We start from the raw sequence: 22,020 nt of genomic DNA, 5'->3' as shown, positions 1-22,020 counted from the left end.
TCGCCGGGGTGTGGAGGAGGAGTGAGAGGTCCCGTTGAGGAACGGGCACAGGTGTGAGCCGATCACCCCCCTGGGAGGAGTCTCTGTCTCCAGTTTTTGTTTTTTTTTCCGTCTTTAATCGCCGTAATTTGCGACGGTGTCACCGGGGCGACGCGGCTGCGTTTCGGGTAGTGCGCCAGGTCGTTGTCGTGGCTCCGAAATGGTCGCCGTGACGAAATGTGGCCCCTGGAGACCGCCCGGGGAGACGCCGCTTTTTTGGCTCGGCTTGCTCTCGGGTCACATGACCTTCTCGGCGGGTCGGGGATGTCTGCGTTAGCCCCGCCCTCATTCCCGCCATACAGACCCGCCGACAGGCACATGCCACGGGTGTTACCCGCCCCTCTACCCTCTCCGCTCTCCTCCTCAGTTAGGAAACCCGCCCCAAATCGACCAATGTTTCGGGTTGTAAATCAGGGGGGGGTCCTCAGCCCTGGTCCTGGAGAGCTGCAGGGTCTTTTCAGGATTTCACTGCTCAACACTTCACTGATAACTGAAAGCGGTGGATTACACACTTGACTCACCCCATGTGGCTTCTTAGGGCTGAACTGGTTGCTAGTTTTGTAAGGTTACGACACAGACCAGCAGACGCTGCGGCTCTCCAGGACCAGGGTTAAGGTTAAGGACCCTCCATCATAAATCATTTCATCGGTTTACCGGTCACTTTTTTTTTTCAAAGTAATTACCTGTTTGAAAGAGCACAGCCAGCTGTCCTGTGTCCTTCTGCCGAAAGCAGTAATAGTTCCCTTGGTGTTTGTAGAGTAACAGTATCGCTAAAGCATCTTTTCTCCCTGCTGTGCGGTCTTTGTTTAACTGCCGTCTATGGACTGCGTTCTCAGCAGGGTGGAGGTGGTTGTAGTTCAGCATCTCTCTCTCTCTCTGTAATTTGTGTTTTTGTGTTTTCTCAGGAGGCAAAAACAGGCCGCGTCGCCTCAAAGTGCAATGCGCAGCTCACAGGAAGTGACACAAACTTTGTGTGGAGGTGAACGATCGCAGACACAGCACGTTCATTAATGTGCATGCGTGAAAGAACGCACGTTTCTTAGAAAGCGCCCCCTCCCCCCCCCCCCACTGTTCTGCCGAGTGTTCGTTCCTCAGCTGTTATTTATATCCTTGCAGAGTTAAACTCTGTGCCCCCCCCCACCCCCACCCCTCACCCCGCCCATCTGGGTGCTAATAACCCAGATACATACAGCGAGGAGGCTATGTGCCCTGAATGTGAGCTCGTGCCTTGTGTCCTTTTGTGAATATGCATCTGCTCAGTGTTAGCTAGTGCAATGCTTATGGCAGGGCCGCCCAACCCTGTTCCTGGAGATCTGCCATTCTGTAGGTTTTCACTCCGACCTTAATTTGGCACGCCTAGTTCTACTAATTAGTAGCTTAATGACATTCCCTGTTGAATGAGGTTTGGAGTGAACACCTGCAGGACGGTAGATCTTTAGGGAGCCCTGGCTTGTACAGTATCATGACTGTGAGAGCCACATCTTGGTGTCATCAAAAGTCTTTTCAGGTTTTTTACTCCAGAGGTCAGATTTACAAAATTCGATTTATTAAAGAGCGCAGTTTTAGAAATTTTTTTACTGTTTCTGCCACACTCAAACCGCTGTCTTGGCCAACAAAACTGTTAGCAGTTGGTCTTGTCAGAACGACCTTTTTTCGCTGATGGTAAAGCCTGTAGCAAACCCGGCTTCAGATGTAATGGAAAGTGTTGACCGTCCGCTCTGGTTTTTATCCCCTGACGGGGTGTGCGCATTAGCTGGGAACGTGTTCCTAGCGAAGGCTGCTAAGTGGGGATATAACTCAGACACTGCCTGTGTGCGCCGCATGCGTCAGCTCTTTCACCCGCGTGATCTTTTATTTAATGTGGTGTCTGCCGCTAGCGTTGCTGAATCCGTGAGTCAGTTCCTTTCCCTTTATACGGACGGCCTCTGTCCGTGGCGTCGCCTGAACGTTTGTCGATAAAGTTGTCATATCGGCCCTTTATACGGACGGCCTCTGTCTGTGACGTTGCCTGAACGTTTGTCGATAAAGTTGTCATATCGGTCGATACCCGCGGTTGGAAAAGAACACACGTGTCATGTGACTCTGTCACTATGTCAGGACTGATATCTCTACCTACTGTTGCCAATTAAAAGCCTAAAAGCTAGGTAGGCAAGGAAAAAAAAAAAATCCTTTTTTGAGAAAAGCTTCTACTATGACATCATTTGCTTGGCAAACTGAGCAGAGCAGCATATCTGCTTTCAAAACTATCTTCTATAATGATGATGATAATAATATATTACACATGATGATTGTGCTATTTTATACAGAACTTTTTATATACCCAAATGTCTGGGCAGCATGAACATGTGCAAATAATGTGTCAACAATAATAAAAGCTGCTAATAAAAAATAATGATGAAGATATGCATTTCTTTGTCCTTAAGAAAAAATCTGGGCGTATGACTGCTCGGCTAAGAGGGTCAAAGATGCTTACCTTCTCTTCAGAAGAAGAACTTACTGCAGGCATGTGAATTGATTGGGGGTGTGTTTGCGTACGAACCCAGAATTCAAATGGGAACTATTCCCCCACCATCAGAATTCTGCATTGCACTGTGTGTGAGCACCGAGGAGTAGAGGTCTCAGATATCTAGAAGAACGAGACAAGACTTTTAATCCTTTGCATTCGTTAGGAGTAAGGCCTTGCATTTTTACCTCTCATAATGATAAATGTGTAAGCTAAGCATATGTGTGTGAAGTATGTTTTTGCAAATACATATGGGCTTTGTGTATGTACGTGTATGTATTTGAACTGGTGAAGCTCCTGATGATGTTATGGCAGTCTTCTGTTTTTACCAGTGTCCTGGGACAGGAATGTTTCATCCACATGACCTTGACCTTGGTTTGTTGGGTTGGGATTAGCAGGGATGGGACTGGAGAATGTGGTTCCTTTTAATTGCAGTTTGTTTTTTCTTGCAACAAAAAAAAAGGGATTCCATCTTGGCCTTCTTCATTCCTTTGTTCACAGGAAGTGTGGAGGAATCTGGTTGAAATATTAAATCCAGTCCTCCCACCAGCTCTGGTTTTGTCTCACCAGCGCTGTAGCTTTTTTGAGGGGTGGGGGGCGAGGGGGTTCAAAATTCCTAACTGAACCAATCAACCTCACAAAAATGCTGACGGGACACGATGGGCCGGTATCAGGGGGATGGGGTGGGGTGTTTGGGTCAATGATTGCTTTTCCATTTTTCCAGTAATACTTTCCCCTGTGCATTTGTATTTTGGGGGGGGGGGGGGTCTTGGCTGTATCTCTGGGTCTCACAATTCCAGAATCAACCATTGGGGCAATTCCATTTTCTTCAGAATGCTCTTTTCAGTGACATACTATATATAAGGAAGAGGACAGTGATATTCCATAAATCATCTCATGAATCGTCTTTAAAAAGTTATGTTTAAAAATCCCACTTATGATACATTATTCTCACCTCCTCTTCCCTACAGCAAGCCTCAGCGTTCATAATTCATAACTAATTTCCATGTGCGGTTAACGCGAGCGAAGGTGTTAAGCCACTGCTTTAGCGTGTCCATCATTAATGACCTCAGATCGCAGATGAGTGGTTTTTTAATAGCGTGTCGATGGTTTGTGCGCTAGCAGCGGGCTGCGCTAAGTCTGTGTGTAATATTGAGTAATACAGCTCGTGCACCGCTCGGCTGGAAAGCTGCGGTTCAGCAGTTGTGGTGGTTGATGCATGTGAGGGTACTGTGGGCCAGCTACTTCAGTTATTAATGGACGCGCGCCATGCCAAATGCTTACTCCTCCTTCAGTCAATCTCTCTGTCTTTCGCTCTCTCTCTCTCTCTCTCTGTCTCTCACAGAACCTATACACAGAATTCCTCTACACAGAGTCCACCGCGTGCGTGCATGTGTGTGTGCGCGTGTGTGTAGGGGGGGAGTTTGGTTGTGTGTGTGTGTGTGTGTGTGTGTGAGTGCACGTGCGTGTATGTGCATGTCTGTATCTTATGCGCTTTTATCACTCAGAGAAATCAATGTTGAATCCCCAAAGCCAACAAAGGGAACTCCCCCCTCCACCACCACCACCATCACCCCCACTACTACCAGGAGAAAATTAATTCCGCAGAAGCCAGTGATGGGATTGAGTACGTTTCCGGGGGAATTAATATGCAATAATGTCGTATTTTTGTAGATGCTTAAAGGCTTATCGCTGGCCCCATTGATCCCGGTTTCATTTCATCTGAACCCCTGTGCCTAATCCGAGAGGGGGGCGGCCGCCTCCTATCGCGCCCGCGCAGGGCCGCGCTTCTCCCGAAATATAATAACAGAAAAGATTCCACCGCGGTGTATTTACAAAAATAACCTGTTACAGTATCAGCAGTATTCCAATATAGTTTGTTTCCACACATTAATGTTACCAATATGTTGTGAATTAAAAACATTTTTTATTGCAGTATATTCCATTTGTGGCGTGTTCCAAAGTGTGTGTGTGTGTGTGTGTGTGTGTGTGTGTGTGTGTGTGTGCTTATACATGCGTGTATCATGTATGTCCTGAATGTTCACTCACCAGAATTACATTGAAAGATCATGGAAGTCATTTGTAATAATTTATTTTTCAATCATACACACGGCGGCTTTTCCATACCGTGCCGCCCGCTGGATATGCAGGATTCTTTCAGCGCGACACGTAGCTTTACGTAATCCGGCAGAGCTCCCGTCTCCCACGGTGACCTTCCGTCAAATCCCGCCGCGGCGGGGCGTCCCGAACTCCGACAGGCGGGCGGATTTCCATAGAACGGAAACGCTGTGGGCCGAACGTCATCAAAAGGGGGGGGGGGGGGGGGGAGACGGGATGCACAGAGAGTCATGTGATTTGAGCGCAGCGGGGATTTGGCTTTCTATAAGTCATGGAATCGGCGAGCCGGGTCATGTTAATCTGTGGGGTGGCAGAGCCGTGTTTGAAACACGCGTGTGCGTGCGTGCGTGCGTTTCACATGCAGTACATGTCCCTGGCCTGTAATTGTATTCCTCTGTCTCTCCTCCAGCCTGCAGTTCCCCCCTGTTGTGATTACAGACACATACTGTATGTTTGGGAGGTGTGCTGCGCTCTGTAAAAAAAAAAAAAAAGATATGAAGTGCGTATTTTCATTGCTGTTGTTATTGCTGTGGTCTCTGAGAGAAGCCTGCGATTGGCTGGTTCGGCTGTGCTGTGTTGCACCCTGGTGAGTCGTGAGGAGGCGGAATGGCATCTGCGCTGCGTTATTAACAAAGGAAATGGAGGTAGAGGCGGAGTGAGGGATTGTGGGAGCCCCTGCCCGGGGTGAGCTGGGGGGCAATGACAGGAGATGGGTGGAGTGTGTGTGCGTGTGTGCGTGTGTGTGTGTGTGTGCGTGTGCGTGTGCGTGTGCGTATGCGTGTGTGTGTGTGTGTGCATGCGTATGTGCACGTTACAAACCAGTCATACATTTCTCTATGCAAGGCAGAATGTTCATATCCCTTCAGCAGTTTTGGCATTGCTCAGGGCATGAGGAGCCGGGGGTCAGAGGTCATGATTTAGACGCCAGCGCGGACTTCGTGAGTGACAGGTCCTTCCCCTCCCGTGGTGGCTGGGGATCCAGACGGTCTCTCGGCAACCGGCCCCGGGATGCCCCCTGTCCGCGCCGGGTGAGAGCTGCGGGCTCCGAGGCCAGCTGTCAGAGACAAACACGCTTCTCTCCTCCGTCTCTGTGGGGAGACGGCAGAGTTCTCACTGCCCAATATGGCCGCAGATACTGCCGTCCACAACTGAACGGCACCATAGATACTACAGACGCACCAGATAACCATTCTCCAAGTGCTTAACCATCAAAGATTCTGTCTCCTTTCTGCCAAAGCTGAAACATTCTACTTAGATGTGTCTCATGAATATTCATGTATGGTTGTAACAGAATACAATTATGTGCCAAGACATTCGGCAGGCTACTGTAACATAGCGCTGGAACCCTGTTAGCATTCCAGCATCATTAGATAATCTGTGTTAGCATTCTGGTGACGTTATATGGTCTGTGCTAGCATTCCGCTAACTATTTAGTCAGTGTTAGCACTCCACTTACATTATATACTCTATGTTAGCATTCTGCTAACGTTATATAGTCTATGTTAGCATTCTGCTAATGGTCTGTGTTAGCATTCCGCTACCGTTATATATTCTGCATTAGCACTCAGCTCAGGTGTGGCTCTGTGTTTGTGCTGCTATTTACAGCAGCTCCCTGCTGTGTCCTTCAGGAGCAGGCTTCACGAAAGTGAGCGCTCTGCGTTTGGCTGTGTCTCTAAGCCGCCGAGTCTCAGTGCAGTACACAGCACCTCATTTCAGCCTCTTTTTATTAAATTTAACGTCGACTAAAACGGCCGGCCGGCCGGACGAGAGAGAGAGCGAGCGATCGATCGATGCGCGGTGAAACGGAAAACCACTTTTGTTTTTTTTAATAAACGGAGAGAGAGAGAGAGAGAGCGAGCGATAGAGAGCTCTCCCGCTCTCCTATCTTTGGCACGGTGACAGCTGGTGTGTTTGTTTTTTTGTTTTCTCCTGTGATATATTGTGGGTTTTTTCAGACACTTTTCCGGAGGGTGTGGTTTTAATGGGGCCGCAGATTGACGTTGATGACAGGCGGTGCATTAATGCGAGCGACTGCATTTTGCGCCCGGGGGGGGGGGGCTTGGCTTCAACGCCACTTTTCTTACTACAACCACCGACCTGCAGCTCGGGAGTGGTCCCCTCCCGAAACCAGCGTCTAGATTACCGTTTTGCATGTAGGTTACCGCAACCTAAAATGTTCCAGTTACCTTTTTGTCTATGGTTGTTCATACCACTGCAGTTGAAACAATGGTTGCCAGGGTTGCAAGTATTAAGATGTAATATTCAGTGTGAAAACTGAATGCCTTGTACAGAAAAATGTGTACGTCTATGTGGTCACATAATTCTCATGTGTTTTCATGTAATTTTTTGGGCATCCATTCATCCATTTCAGATTCATTCATTCTTAACAACATTAATTCACGGTTTTGGGATGTATTTTTACTGAGCTTTAAGAGCCATATAAACACAGACAGAACCATGGAGGAAAACCCTCTGTAAAGTGGCCTCTGGGTGCTCTGTATGAAAATGGTGAACACTTTCCATTTATTGTGTTTTCTTTAGGAAGGGATGACTTATAAAACAGCCTGAAACCGAGTTTAAGATTGAAAGACGTCACTTTCCCCTTTTGGCATAAGTGCATATCCATATCTTTCCTCATGTCTCTAAATAGCCTTGTTTTTTGTTGTTCATACCAAGCATTTACTGTAATGGCCTGCTTTTAGTGAGATTAAATAGTGTGTGTGTGTGTGTGTGTGTGTGTGTGCGCGTGCACATGCACGGGTGACCAATCAGCTTGCCAGACACTTTCCGTTGGACTAGTTTTCAGATACTTTAGCCTGTTTTTAGGAGAGTGACCTGGTTGTTGGCGCCTTTGAAGATGCTCTGTATATTCACTCTGTCTTAGAGCTGGCGTGCCACCAGTCCTTCCCAGAATCCTCAGCGGCGAGTTTCGCTGTCCTCTGTAGACCTGGTCTAGTATAGATATGAATGATCTTGAGGTTGGTGTGTGTGTGTCTGTGTGGGTGTGTGCATGCGTGTGTGTGTGTCTGTATGCGTGTGTGTGTGTGTCTGTATGTGTGTGCGTACGTGGTGTAATTCAATCCAACCACAAATTGATTGACCTTGATTGATTTTTAACACAAAAGGAATAAGAAAATGAACAAACAAACAGGTCTGTACGGTGAGATTCAGTCCTGATCCGATAAGATTCTGTTTGTCCAATACATGATCCTCCGCTCGCCCCCTCGCCCCCCCCTCCCCTCTCCCCTCCCCACACACACAGAAATGGGGTTTTAATGCAGTCTGCAAGGACGCTCTTTCGTCTATTTTTAACTGCACGACCTTGAAGTCCAAACCGTCACCGACGCGCGTCGTCTCCAAGGCCGGCTCCTCCGGGCTGAGCCTGGACCAGCTTCGGGGGGGGGTGGACTCGGCCAATCCGTCACGCTACTGAAATACGAGCCGCCGGTCACCCCCCCACCCCCCCCCCCCCCCGGAGACAAGAGAAGAAAGAAAAGAGAAACCGTATTGACTTCAAATCGACCCGTCACTCCCCCCACCTCCCCCCCCCATTCTTAATATACTGCGGGCGTTTTCACAGGGAGGAGATTCCGTCCGCTAACTGCCCCTCGTCTCACGCCAGCCTGGCCGCGTCGGATGCTTCGTATATTTCCCATGCCTGCGTGGGGGGGGGGATGGGGGTTGTGTTCCCCATGCCTACGTGGGGGGGGGGGTGGGGGGTTGTGTTCCCCATGCCTGCCTGGGGGGGCAGTACCTCCGTGTACCGCGCAGCTGAGAGGGTGTCGGATTGTCTCAGTCTAATTTTGGCCAGACATTGTCATTCCTTGAAAGAAATGACTTTTTTTTTTTCGTAGCTACCGACGTGCATTTGGAGAGGTGCTCACCCCTGTACTGCTGTTTGCTGTCAGATACACATACATGAGCTATTAAACATATACACAAAGGACACACACACACACGTGCAAACACACACATAAACACACACACACAGATGCACACATACACACGCATTCATTTACTCAAACACACGTGCGCTGAAGTACACACACGAGCCCACACATGCAAACAGATATATTCATATACACAACGCGTAAACACACTGAAACACAAACACACACACACACAACATAATACAACACAGACAGTCATTCAGACGCACACACACAAAAATAATCACACAAGTGCTTGAGTTCTGACGACTGGCGGCATTCGTTTTACGTACAACGTTCAAGTTCGCGAGAGCGAAGATGAGGTCGCGGCAAGTTCACAGAAGTCAGAAAAAAGGGGGCCTGATTTCTGCCATTATTTTTTCGCCCTGAGAGATAAGTAGGCTCCCGTTGCCAAGAGCAACAGCGCCCTGACTCCAAGGGAAGCGTTCCAGCGTTTAATGTTATTTCCTCTGGTTCCATTTCGCTATTGTTTAGCTTCGGGTTGCTCCGCGGGCCAAACTGTAGTCTAGTCATAATAATCCACATCGCAACAATAATAATCTGGGATATTATTAAATGGTTTACAAAGCAATTAAAATAATCGACGCTTGAACGATAACAGCATGGTATTAGTGTTATTGTTCGTTGTTTTACTTACTGTACCAGATGCTTGTGCCTACGTCAGCATTTTTAATAAAAATGTCCCTAACTTGATATTTAACCCATTTGAAGAGTTTAAATTGCTGGTACAATGTGATTTTGGGCCTGGCATCAAGACTGCTCACTTCTAATTCAGGCAGGGTGTAGTTTTTCCCAGGTCCACAAATGACGAGAATGTTCCTAGACTGCACAAATTATGGTTTGCAAAACCCTCTGCAATAATAAATAAATAAATAAAAATCCAAACTGTGACACAGAACTCTATTTTAAAGGCGGGGGAGGGTTTGAGCGTTTTAATAGCTTCTGTAGTTTAAAGGTGAAAGCCAGGCACTTGTTATTCACTTATGTGGTTGACTAAACTTTTGGATGGCTTTCAACAGCGGGGACTGCATTATGGTTGGCATGGTTTTCCTTTTTTTTATTTGTGTGGTCGAGAATAAACCTGACTCTTGCAAGGGAGCCCTGAACGTCCGCGGTGCGCGGGAGGAACTGGCTGAACTTCAGAAACCTCGAAACTTGAAAACCTTCGCCGTGTTCGGTCGAGTAACGAACCCTGCTTCTCACCGCCTCTTCTCTCTCTCTGTGTGCGGCCCGTCCACTGTGTCAGCAGTGAAACATCATCTTCTCCTTCCTGTTATGGCCATAACTGAACCGATGTGACTGGTCGAAGGTGCATAATCCCTGCGTTTTGATTGGCCCCCTCCTCTGTGTTTTGTCTTGTGGGTTGATGACACACCACTGCACCCTTAAAACAATGTTAACGTCCTCAGAGCTTCCCTCTGCCGATGGCATCCATATATTTATGAAACCGCCAATGGGGGGGGGGGAGGGGGGGGGAATCATGAGTCATCCTCTCTCCCACATCCCAACGCAAAACAGGGCGGGGCGTTTATCAGAAATATAACCACGGTAACCGGGAACGGACAGACAAACACTGTGCATTTCGCTGTGCGAGTCGCACATGACAGGCGAGAATCTGCCAGCTGGATTCTGTCAGCCCTGGAGGTTTTTTTTTTTTTTGGGCAGTGTTGATGTTCACCTCCCTGACTCTGCCCTGCTGGGGAGGAGAGGAGGCTCCCGTACGGGTATGGGCAGGGCGGGGCGGGGCGGGGCGGGGGGGGGTGATGGTCTCGGGGCGATCGGGGAGCGAGGTCGTGCGGAGAAGCGGGTGCATTCCTCTGGCCCTCAGAAGCGCTGTCTACCCCCAGCGTCTGGCCTGAGCCCAGGCGTCCCGCTCTCCAATTCCCAAGCGAGGGGCGGACATTTTTAACCTTGACCTCTGACCTCCGACCTCTTGACATGTAAACACAGGAGTGACTGTCCCTGGGAGACATCCACCCCCCCCCCCCACCCCCTCCCATTGATATGCTGTGGCTTGCAGCGCATTACACTAACGACCAAAACTCTTCCCGCTCTTCCTCCTCCTCCTCCTCCTCCACTTCCCTTCCACACTCCTCCTCACCCTCCTCTTCCTTCTGGAAGATGATTGGCCTCTGCGGGTCTGAATGAGACCGAGTCCGATTTTTTTTCATCCGCTGCGTACCGCCAGGCGGACCGGCCGCTAAACCCACCCCACGCCGCGGCGGTTCGTTCGCCCTGTACCTGGCGTCGCTTGGGCCCGCCCTCCCACTTCCTGTTTGGGAGGCGGAGTCGCTGGATTGTTTGGCGGTGACACTCAGCCAAAGTCTGAACTCTCTTTAATTTCGAGATGCGGGCGACGTGTCACATGGTTATTTCTTCACCTGCACCTTAGTGTTGTAAATGTTGGCGCTGTTGCAGTGGGACTCATTTTTTTTAAATTTGTACATTTCTGTTAGCCCTTTTTGATTTGCAGAGCGTGGAAATGACTTTTACCTATTTTCACAGAAATGTCATCCTGGCCATGAATTAGTCTTCTGTCTTGCGTTCAGTGCACTGCCGTTAGAAATATCGCAGAAGACTGTAAAAATCATGAGACTCCTCTAACCTTCTCACAGTGCCTGGTTCGTCCATAACCTTACCTCCCAGGAAGAGTGTTTCAGCCGCTTGCTTGAAAGCTACGTGCTATTCGGTTCAGTATGTAAAAGATGTGTGTTAGCCATGAGTCACGCTAGCATTGCTGTGCCGTGAGTTTTATTGCCAGAGTGAGCCTGCCCTGGGGTTAGTGTTTTTCTGAGGTGTGCCCTTGTGTGTGTGTGTGTGTGTGTGTGCGTGTGTATGTGCGAGCAAACTCCACCGTTATCAGTCTTAACCCCCGACGCTGAACTGAAAGCACCCCGTTAACATTGCTGTTTTTCCCAGGACACCTCAACAACAACCCCCCCCCACCACCGCCACCCCCGTCCTCCCTACCCCGAGAGCAAAGTACTTAGCCGGAATTGCTTCGGTAAATATCTGGCTACATACATGAATTGTATATTGGAAAAAAAAGCTAAGCTGCTTAAATTGAACACTATAACTGTGAATATGTAAATGACAGTGTTGACACAATTTTCCTATTGGTCAGCTCATTTGTCACTCTTCTGTCATGTTTATATGCATTTCCATGTAAGTCCCGCCTCCTCGCCAGCTCAAATTCTACATGTCCTGCACAACATCAGTAAAAGTGTTGGGAAAACTGACCGACAGATGAGCACTGTTCATATTTTTTGCTACTGACCCCTTTCGAGAAAACTGACCAATAGAATAGCTCTGCTCATATGGTATGCGCACCGTTTTCAGGACAGCTGACCAATAGAACAGCTGTGTTCATACGGTTACTACTTTCTCTTGGACAGGAGGGACACAACGAGGGCCGTTCTATTTTAGGACTTTGTGCCGAATTCTGCGGTTAACTATTTAATTAACCCATTCGCTTCTGGGTCTGACATTTATGTTAATTAACAGCTGCAGCCGCAGACTGCGCATACATACATCCTCGGTGAAAACATTGTCCTGTCGTCCGACGTTAGACTGAAACCAGCAGGGCTGTCTACAGCTGTTCAGGAGACTAAGCCAGGCTACCCAAAACCCTGAACTGAACCCCTGCGATAGATAAAGCGTACACTGCACTATAGGATGGAAACTGCATGAATACAAGAACGTAGAGATGATGTGTGTTTAAAGAACAGGGGAAAGGTCTATCTGAGCAGGATGGCCGTTATTGTCTGCGGAATCCAAGCTTCTTGGGTTCCGTGAGTGGTAGTGTTTGGGGGGTCATGTCCACTGTGTGTGTAATGAAATCTTAGAGGCGGGCTGAAAATGTTATCGATTTTTCCCTGTATGAAATTGTGCATGTGGGTTGTTAATGGTTCAGTGTATCTCCAGAAATCTTCATTTGTGCTTGCATCTTAAATGGACATTAAGGAGGCACTGGACGTGTTTACTGTACGAATGGAATGTTACTTCACTAAAATGGGAATTCTTTCCTAGAGTGTTGATGATGATGTAATTGTGATTACTTGTGAGTAATTGTGAATGTACAACGCTCTGAATGGATAAGGCTAGTTGTGTTTCAGATAGTGGCAACAGTTTGTGAGGTTAGTGGGGAGAACTGTTGCAATGTATTTGTCTATTATAGATAAATAGGTGAAATCAACGGTTTTGTCAAACTCATCTATAATTCTGTTGAGAAATGCCTTTGGTGGATGTTTGAAAAAAAAATCCTTATGTTGCCCATGACGACATATTTATGGAGTTATTTTGTAACCAAAGGGCTCATGTAAACATGACCCAGAGGGTAAATGCAACCATATGATTAAAGAACCATAAAAATAGAAATAAATATATGTGAAATTTCATGCTTGTCACCGCCGAAGTGGGAGCGAGAGAGAGCGAGCGAGCGAGAGAGAGAGAGAGAGAGAGGGAGAGAGAGAGAGCTATGCGCGCTGGGATAGACTGAAGTGGAAACTTCAAACAACTACACATCTGGTCCAAGCAGAGCGGCGCAGCGGGGTTGAGCTGAACAGATACGGAGCATACTGGATTTGGATTTGTGGGGAAACGCGCCGCGTGAAGCACTGCAAACACGAGACACAAGGACGGCTTTGCAGTGGAATGTATTCGTTTTTTCAGGCGAAATAAGTCGCCTTTCTCGCTCGCTGCAAAGTGACGCAGCGCCGCGATCCAGGTGCAGTGACGGTTTATGCGGCAACGCCGAAGATCCTAAAATTTCGGGCGGATAGCGGCGGTGACTGGGGCGGAAAGCGGGGCTGCGCTATTATGTGTCGCGGTTTACAATGACAACGAAGCGAAAGTCGGCGAAACTCCAGCTCCGGCGCTCTATCAGCGAGCAGCTGCGGGACTCCACGTCCAAAGCTTGGGATTTACTGTGGAGGAACGTCCGGGAGCGACGTCTTGCAGGTCGGTGGCACTCCACGTACAGTCAAGTCTTATTGCTAGAATAAACTTCTGAAATACAGATTACTGCCGGAAATTTATTTTTTTAAATCATTCTCTCATTTCTTCGCCGCGCATGTGTCCTTGATTTCGGTAGGTCAGATCAGCGCTCGCACCCAATGCAGATCGCCAGGTTGTACGTGCTTCGGGCTTTCAATATGACATCACACAAACGATTGACGCGCGTAGTAGGCTATCCAATGGGGATTTTTAAATGTTCCAAACTACACGATCAAGGGTGACTGTAATCCCCTTTAATCCGTTATATGATATGAGGATATGATAAAAATGCTGCAGTGTGTCAGTTGGTATCTGGAGACTAAAAACTGTCGAGGCGCAAACTTCATTCAGTCATTTCGTCCGCTGTGTATCGAGTAATGTTCCTACTGGTCATGAGCCAGAATTAATCCAACAAATAATCATTTTGGCGCACATTTTTTGACATTGGACATGGTTTAATATTAAGTAGATTTTTTCCTTAGCAACCAAAGTAACTCATGTTTAATGACACATCTCGTACATAGAATTTAAGTGACGTTTCTGACACTCATTAGACCGAAATCAGCTGTTCCAATCAGAACGACGCTTTGACAGGTAATGCGACCATCCAGTGGTCATGTCGCGATGTTGCGACACTCGTGGTTTACTGTAGCCTACTGTACAGAACTTTGCTTTGCTGACGTGACTTGCGTATTACTTACCGGTCACTGAGACCAGTCTGTTTTGTGTTTAACACCCAGCAATCACAGGTCCCCACAGAGTACCTCAGATTATGGCTTTTATGGCGTACAGTGCGTGGTATTCATTTCAGTGCGCTGTGTTGTCGCTTGTTGTAAATTAGCTTGGATAGTAGGCTAGTGTTTGCGTATACAGTGTGCCGCTCACGGTCCGGCTGATTGGCCGTGCCGTATTTGATTTCAACATTTGATTTCACCCCCCCGTTTCGTTCCGGTTCAGTCACTTTTCGACCCGCGTCGTACGGCAGTGGTATGACCGCTAATAGCTTTCAACTGAAAACTTCGATGCAATTGGACAGAACCTCTTTAACTTCAGTATTTTAATTCTCAATGTTCACATTGTGAGGTCAGGCCAGGATCAGCAGCGTTAGTTTCAGGTCTTTTCATTCCTGCTGGAACATCTTTGGTAATAAACTGTACCATGTCTCCACCAGAGATTAAGGGGGTGTGGCGGGTCTAACCGCGAGGACGCGGATCAGAATGTCTGATACGCTCAACACTGCAGTATGTCCAGTATAATATCAGCTCTGATGGAGTACGTATTGTAGCCATATTTGCAGAAATAAAAGTACGGTGGCGGTACATATTTGTTCTTTAAAGAAAAAATAGCGAAATGTACACTGAAAGGTACACTAATGTTCTATTTTGGCTCTAATAAGCACCTTTTTCAAGCAAAAAAGTTCAAATTAATTACGTCTGGTTGGCTAGGGGTACAATTTTATGTAGAGTATCACTGCAGTGACTAGTGTTTGTGTACTTTTAGGCACTTTTTGTATCATTTTCCTTACCTTATTTCTGAGAGTGCAGTGGAGCTGATTTAACACTGTGAGAATTGATCTAACACTACACCCTCTGTGACTCCATTGAGGAACCCTCATCTAGTTCAGGGGTTCTTTTTCCGTCAAATAGTTCAATCTGGGAGCTTTCACTCTTTTCAGACCTAGCATAGAGGTTTCCATAAGGAACTAAAATAGGGTTCCCTTATGGAGATGAACCAAATAACCTTTTTCTGATGAGAGTGCAGGAATTTTGCTGAGCAATGTTTTAATTCATCTCACAAATGCAAATGGCAAAACATCAATTGTTTATTTTGGCCCTGTCCAAATTAATTTATTTAATGTCGTAAATCTGTTTAATACAAGCGCCAATATGCACTCTGCTAGAGGGCAGCCTTAACAGCCTGGGTGGATTAGCTGGGATATGCCAGGAGTCTTCCTAAAACCCACAGAGAGGGCTGGGTAAGAGGGGACCCCCACTGTGGCCGGAGTCTGGGGGGATTAGCCGAAAATTGTCCCGGTGCGTTTCCCGGATTAGGCCTCGAATCGTCGCCCCCTCCCCTCGTTCACTCTGACGACGTCTGAGAGCAGGAAGCTTTGGCGGGACCCCGCCCTTCAGCGCGAACACGTGGCTTCCTGTGCGAACGCGTTTACGGTCACGATTTCCAGCAGGAAGGGGACGTACGGACACTCGAAGATGGCAGCGGCCATATTGTTTGTGTAGCATGAAATTTTACACTGTCCTTATTGTCACGCATACTTACGACTTGTGTGCTTCCTGTGACATAACTCATTCTATCACCATAGATAAGCCCCACGCTAGAGGAGCTGGCCAGAGGTCACCCGCCTATCTTCACGGTGAATAAAACCACCAGATAAGCAGGAAAAGGAATCGCGGTTTTAGCCTGGAATCCTGGGATATCAGTTTGCGGTCGCGCAATAGCACTGCCGTGGAGATGTTTCCTGGGAAACGTTCCTGAAAGGACAGGGCATCGCACACTGCGTACCTCATCACGGACGTGTGTTAGCATATTTTTCCCACGTTAAGTGAGCCAGTCGAACATCTCCTCCCAGCTCTCTTATAGTGGAAGCACTAGTGAACGTTCCAGGCTGCGTTTCTGCTGTATGCTCAGTGAGAGCGGTCCATTAACTAATTAACTGCAGAACTGGGCTAAATGTCCTCTCGCTTGCAGTACACCGCGTTTGGCCACCAGGTGTCAGTAAATTCCACAGACACACGGCCCTCTGCTACCTCATTAAGGGGAGATGATCAGAGCTGGAGCGGCTCGTTACCGCGGCGAGGGCACGTGCCACGTTATTATTAGCGGCGTTAGCATGCTAATCCCGTGTGCAGCTCAAGACGTTCACCCCCGCGTTGTTTTTAACGGGACGGAGGAGTGGGCTTGGGGGGTGGGGGGTCTGGGGGAAATCCCCCCCGAGTCCGATGCTAATTCACTTCATGCCGTTAGACAGCAGATGATCTTATACGGTCTTGCAGCTGGTCCAGGCATTTTTTTGGGAAGGGGCCAGGCCCCAGCTGAGCCTGTTTGCCTGCGTAGGGCCCCCGCATGCTTTTAAAGCAGTGCCTGTCCCCCCCTCCCCCCCCAGTCGAACCCCCTCACCCCTACACTGCTTTGCATCTGAGTGTTTGGCTGGAGTGCAGGGTTTGGCTGGGCCCCTGTCCCGTGCTGGGTTCTGTTCTTACTCTGCCGGGTCAGTTAAACACGCTCATTCTCCAGGTGAGCCACTGCTTGCCTGGTTTCTGGGGTCTGAGTGGGGAGCGGATTTTAAGGTGAAAACAAACAAAAACCAGAAGGACCCCATGGGTCCTTTAGGACCCAGGCTGGTCTCCTCTCTCTGACTCTTTTTTTTCTCTCTCTCTCCATCTCTCTGTCTCTCACTCCCCCTCACTCTCTCTTTCTTTCTCTTACTCTGTTTCTCTCTCCCTTTCACACTCTCTCCCTCTACCTCTCTGTCTCTTGCTCTCTCTTTCCCTCTCTCTCTCAAGAGGAACCATAGGCTCTGCTGTACTCCTGTAGAGGGGGAGTGTTTTCACCCTCGTACCTGAAGCAGGAAGCGGAGGAGGGAGAGTGTAAAAGTGGGTCAGTGCGATGCCAGGCTTGGGTCTGCAGCGGCGTGTGGGCAGATCGGGTTTAGAGACTTAGCGTGGAAACACATCGGCATCACCAGCGCACAGCAGGGGATGAGTTATCTGGCCTCGTCCCAAAATCGTTTCTTACCTTCCAAAGTCTGGAAACAAACATGAATAAATAAAATAAACAGAGTTTACGCCCCTCTCTGGTGATGATTTGCTCTTACTCTGAACAGCTGAGCACTGAAGAAAATCGCACACAGTGAGGACTGAATCTAATCGCCCTAACTTACCATTTTTTAAGGTAACAGCTACTCAGTATAGCTTCTCAAAGTAATGTGTAAAATGTAACTGCTCAGAGTAACCGCTCAGAGTAACCGCTCAGAGTAACCGCTCAGAGTAACCGCTCAGAGTAACCGCTCAGAGTAACCGCTCAGAGTAACAGCTCAGAGTAACTGCTCAGAGTAACTGCTCAGAGTAACTGCTCAGCGTAACAGCTCAGAGTGTTCTGAGTACCAGCTCAGAGTACCAGCTCAGAGTACCAACTCAGAGTAACCGCTCAGAGTAACCGCTCAGAGTAACAGCTCAGAGTGCTCTGAGTAACAGCTCAGAGTAACAGCTCAGAGTGCTCAGAGTAACAGCTCAGAGTAACAGCTCAGAGTAACTGCTCAGAGTAACTGCTCAGAGTAACAGCTCAGAGTAACTGCTCAGAGTAACAGCTCAGAGTAACCGCTCAGAGTGCTGTGAGTAACCTCTCGAGGTACGATCTGATCAGTAACAGCTCAGACAGACAGCGCAGCGGTAAGGGCTGTGAGAGAGGGCTGCCCAGAGCAGTGACAGTGTCTGGTGGAGCGGCTCTCTGCAAACGGACGGCACCTGTTTGGGTGTTTACAGAGCGACCACGGCCGACACGTGCCTCGCGGCTGACATCACAGGAGCGCTAATGGCGGTGAGCAGCTTTTTCCACTGGCTGCGCCGCGGGGCCTGCGATCCGTCAGACTCTCGAACCGCGGATCCTCACGCGCGCAGTCCCAGGCTTCACACTGGGGGTCTATCCGGGCTGGGACGGTCCCGTTTCGAGCACCTGCGGGAAGGGGTTTCGAAGCGCCTCCGTAGGCCAGTGTGGCGTACAGAGCGACGGAGGAGGCTGGTTCTGGGGGGGCAAAAGGGGGTGGCATTCAGGCCCATACCCCCCCCCCCATTAAATCCAAATCCGAGCAGTCCAGTCCAGGCCGTGCTTTAATCTAAACATTTACTCAGCTGCTGTGCTCTGGAGCCCTGCCGGGGTGGGGTGGGGTGGGGTGGGGTGGGGACAGGGGTGGACAGTGTTATTTATGAGGCTTACTGGAACCAGGGACTCAATTCCCGTCTTATTTTTGGACGCGCTCGAACGCAGCATGGCAAGCGCCACACACACGCCCCCCCCCATGATGCGGAAACCTTCCGGAAAGCGCGTCACAGGCCCCCTCTCAAATCCCCAGCCTTAATCCTGTTTAAGACGCGTTGGGTAAATAGGCCTGTTTAAGATGCGTTGGGTAAATAGGGGCTGGGAGCAGGGCGGGGCTTATCCTGCTGTTTGGCTGGTTCTTCTGCTCCCCTGGTACAGATCCCGCTCAGCCCAGAGAAATCCTGCGGCTTTGAGCCAGTCACCTTCAGGCTCTGAGCAAGCTGAGAGACAGGCACACACACACACACACACACACACACACACACACACACACACGCACACAAACACACAGACACACACACACACACACACACATACACACACACACCAAACACACAGACACACACACACCTACACACACACACACAACGCACACAGGCACACAACACACACACACACACACACGTACACACACACACACACACACCTACACACACACACACACACGCACCAGCACTCAGCCACAACAAACACACACACACAACACACTACACACACACAAACACACACACACACACGCACACAAACACACAGACACACACAAATACACACACACATACGCATACACACACATACACAGAATGTACACACAAACACACATACTGTCTGCACATGCACACACAGTGTACACACACAAATACATATGACTTGCCAAACCTTTACTGAAACCTATACTTACTGCGTGAACTAGACCTGATGTTCATGGCTACGGATAACTGCTACTTCATGAGAATTGTATCTTATTGGACCTGTATTCTGGGGTTGTTCCAATGAACTTTGGTGCGCACGTATTGTCCATTGCTTTGGATGACAGTAATAAATAAATACCAAATAAAGGGAATGCAATGTTACATAATGTACACACACGTGCACACACACACACACACACACACACATGACTGTGCATGCACAACCTATACACGCGCGCACACAACTGTGCATACACATGCTCACTAATGCACTCAGGAACATAAACAGTCAGTTTAAAAGGCATTTTAAATTGGGCTTTTCTTCCACTTAAAGGGGTGGACGGGTAGCAGCTGTTAAAGAGTTTGACGAGTACCCTGCAGGCTCAAATCCCCGGCATTAGGAACCCCCCTTCTGCCGTACCCTCGCCCGAGAACTGTTTCTGAAAATGTCCATCTGTGTAAATGAAATAATATTTGAAAATGTGGGCTGTGAAAATACAGTCCATCAATGAAAAACACTTCGAGGCGTCCCCGGGGAAAATAGCTGGAGCTTACGTCGCCGCTGACTTCCCTTAAATGTCTGTATCAAATGTAAAACCGCGCAATGTAAATAACGGGGCTCATCCGCGAATGCTTCGCGCGTGCAGCTTACATGTATCACTTACTAGTCAAGCCAGTGTTTCGTTTTCTTTCTTTTTTTTGGAGCGCAGCTGGATACTGCTCAAGCACCGGCAGTTATGCAGCTGCAGGCGGGGCGGGGCGGGTGACTCGCCGGCGGAGTCCGTGCTCTCACAGGCGGGCGCTTCCGAACGGTGCGCGGGGCGCGTCAGAGGGGAACGGATTTTGAAACCAAAATCCAGGGCGGTTGCCAAGAAAAGCGAACAGCGCACCGTTTCTCTCTCAAGTGACTAAAAATTTTCTGTCTGTCGTAAGGCCGGTAGCCTACTTTTCAGTCGCCTATTAATAGACGATAGGGCACGGATAAGTTTTTATATTTTAACGCCGCAGTTTTAAATGTTGTCTCTGAAACCGCGACAATTTAAATCATGCTTTTTATACTGTAGGCTACCTACTTCTAATAGCACCTAGTTTTCATAGCATAGCATATCCCGTAGTTATTTTAAATTGATCTATTTAATCTTATGATTGCGAGTGATGGAGTTTAAAGCCTGGGTAAAAGAGTGAACGCCATGCAGCCGGTCATTAATACATAGGCTACCTCTCTCCTCTTTCTCCAATTTATGATTTATTGAATGTTAGTGGAGAGAGATTAGGACTAGGTATGGATTAGTGTTACATAATGAAGCAGCGGACTACGTGATTGCTAAATGGTGCGTGTGTGTGCGCGCGCACAGAGTGAAATGCCTTCCCTTATCACTCCACACAGTGCTATTTTTACAACCCGAATGTACTGGAAAATGCCTGCAGAGCTTTTGGAAGCCGCTTTAATGACCATAATAACTGTCAAACAAGTCTGCGTGACTGGTTTAGTATTGATTTCACCATTCTCTCACTGACAAAATAAAAACATATTACAGTTTTATAATCAGTTCTGCCATAGTGCGGTACTATTCTCACCTGACAGGAGTGAAGAGGAGTTATCATCGAGTGATGAATATGTAGGGTTGTAAGTTGTGTTAATGTTCAAGCTAGATAGCTGTTTCTGTTTGTGGTGTTACAGCAAATTGGTCTGTAAGTGAAAGTGTGTGACCTGGCCGTGTCCTTGGTTCTGGAGCTGTCGCTCCTTGTACAAACAGCTATAAAGACAACTGCCCTCCTCTTGGGGGGGGGGGGGGGGACAAAGAGTAAGAGAGTAATTTTATTGCCAATTAACACTGGACCTGGATTCCCCCCACCCCCTGGATTTTGCATATCTCTACTAGTTACACATATGCACGCCCCCCCGTGATCAGAGATGTCAGATTGCAGGGTTATGGGGTTCAGTCCCGTGGAGCACTTATGGGGTTCAGTCCCCTGGGGCAGTTATGGGGTTCAGTGCCTGTGGAGAAGTTACGGGGTTAATCCACCCTGGGACAGTTATGTCGAGATGTAGTTGTGTTCTATTTTTCAAAATGTCCACACATTATTTTCAGTGCATTGCTAATCTCCTCAATACGTCTGAGGTCAAAGGTCAGACAGTAGACTTCCCCTGTATCCTAGCCTAGTCAGGGAAAGTGTTTGGTATTTAAACGAACGTTATTGGCTGATAGGACTGGGGTCACTGCTCCTGATATTATTTCTGTGTGTGTTGCCTCTAGCCAGTAAAGACTAGCCAATAAGAGAGAAGCAGTGTGGAGACAAGCCAATAGAGAAGAAGGGTTGGGGAGACAGTAGCCAATTAATGGGGTGTATAGAAGCTACTCCCTTGTGGTGTGGATTCAGGTTTGCAGCTTCACCTCTGAGAATCTCCTCCTGCTGAGGAAAGGAGGTGTGAGTGTCTCGCGCTCTCTCTCTCTCCCTCTCTCTCTCTCTACCTCTCTTGCTCTCTGCTTACTCAGTGCCCAGCTATTGTGCTGGTATTTATATTTCCCTCCGGCCCACAGAGGGCGGAGAGATCCTACGCAGCCCATTGGCTCACATTCTCAGTCGGGTGGGCGGGGCCCCCGGGTGCCCTCGCCCCATTGGCCGGTCGGACGGGTCACGTGACCCGAGGGAGGAGGAAGTGGGACGAAGG

At 48.4% G+C, this 22,020-nt stretch overlaps 1 protein-coding gene across 4 annotated transcripts in view; it reads left to right on the top strand.

Annotated features, from left to right (window-relative positions):
* stard13a (StAR related lipid transfer domain containing 13a) overlaps window positions 1-22,020 on the top strand; it is a 100,154-nt gene that overhangs the window by 43,869 nt on the left and 34,265 nt on the right. Inside the window, exon 1 of one of the 4 annotated variants that reach the window (XM_064352732.1) lies at window positions 13,101-13,569. The exons of the other annotated variants lie outside the window; for them this stretch is intronic. Within the exon in view, the coding sequence (XP_064208802.1) occupies window positions 13,446-13,569 (124 nt within the window). The 5' untranslated portion in view covers window positions 13,101-13,445. Of the gene's footprint in view, window positions 1-13,100; window positions 13,570-22,020 lie in introns of those variants that run through there. 4 annotated transcript variants of the gene reach the window in all.

Source organism: Anguilla rostrata, chromosome 9 (assembly GCF_018555375.3).
Source record: "Anguilla rostrata isolate EN2019 chromosome 9, ASM1855537v3, whole genome shotgun sequence".
NCBI lineage: Eukaryota > Metazoa > Chordata > Actinopteri > Anguilliformes > Anguillidae > Anguilla > Anguilla rostrata.
This window is presented reverse-complemented; position numbering and strand designations above follow the sequence as displayed.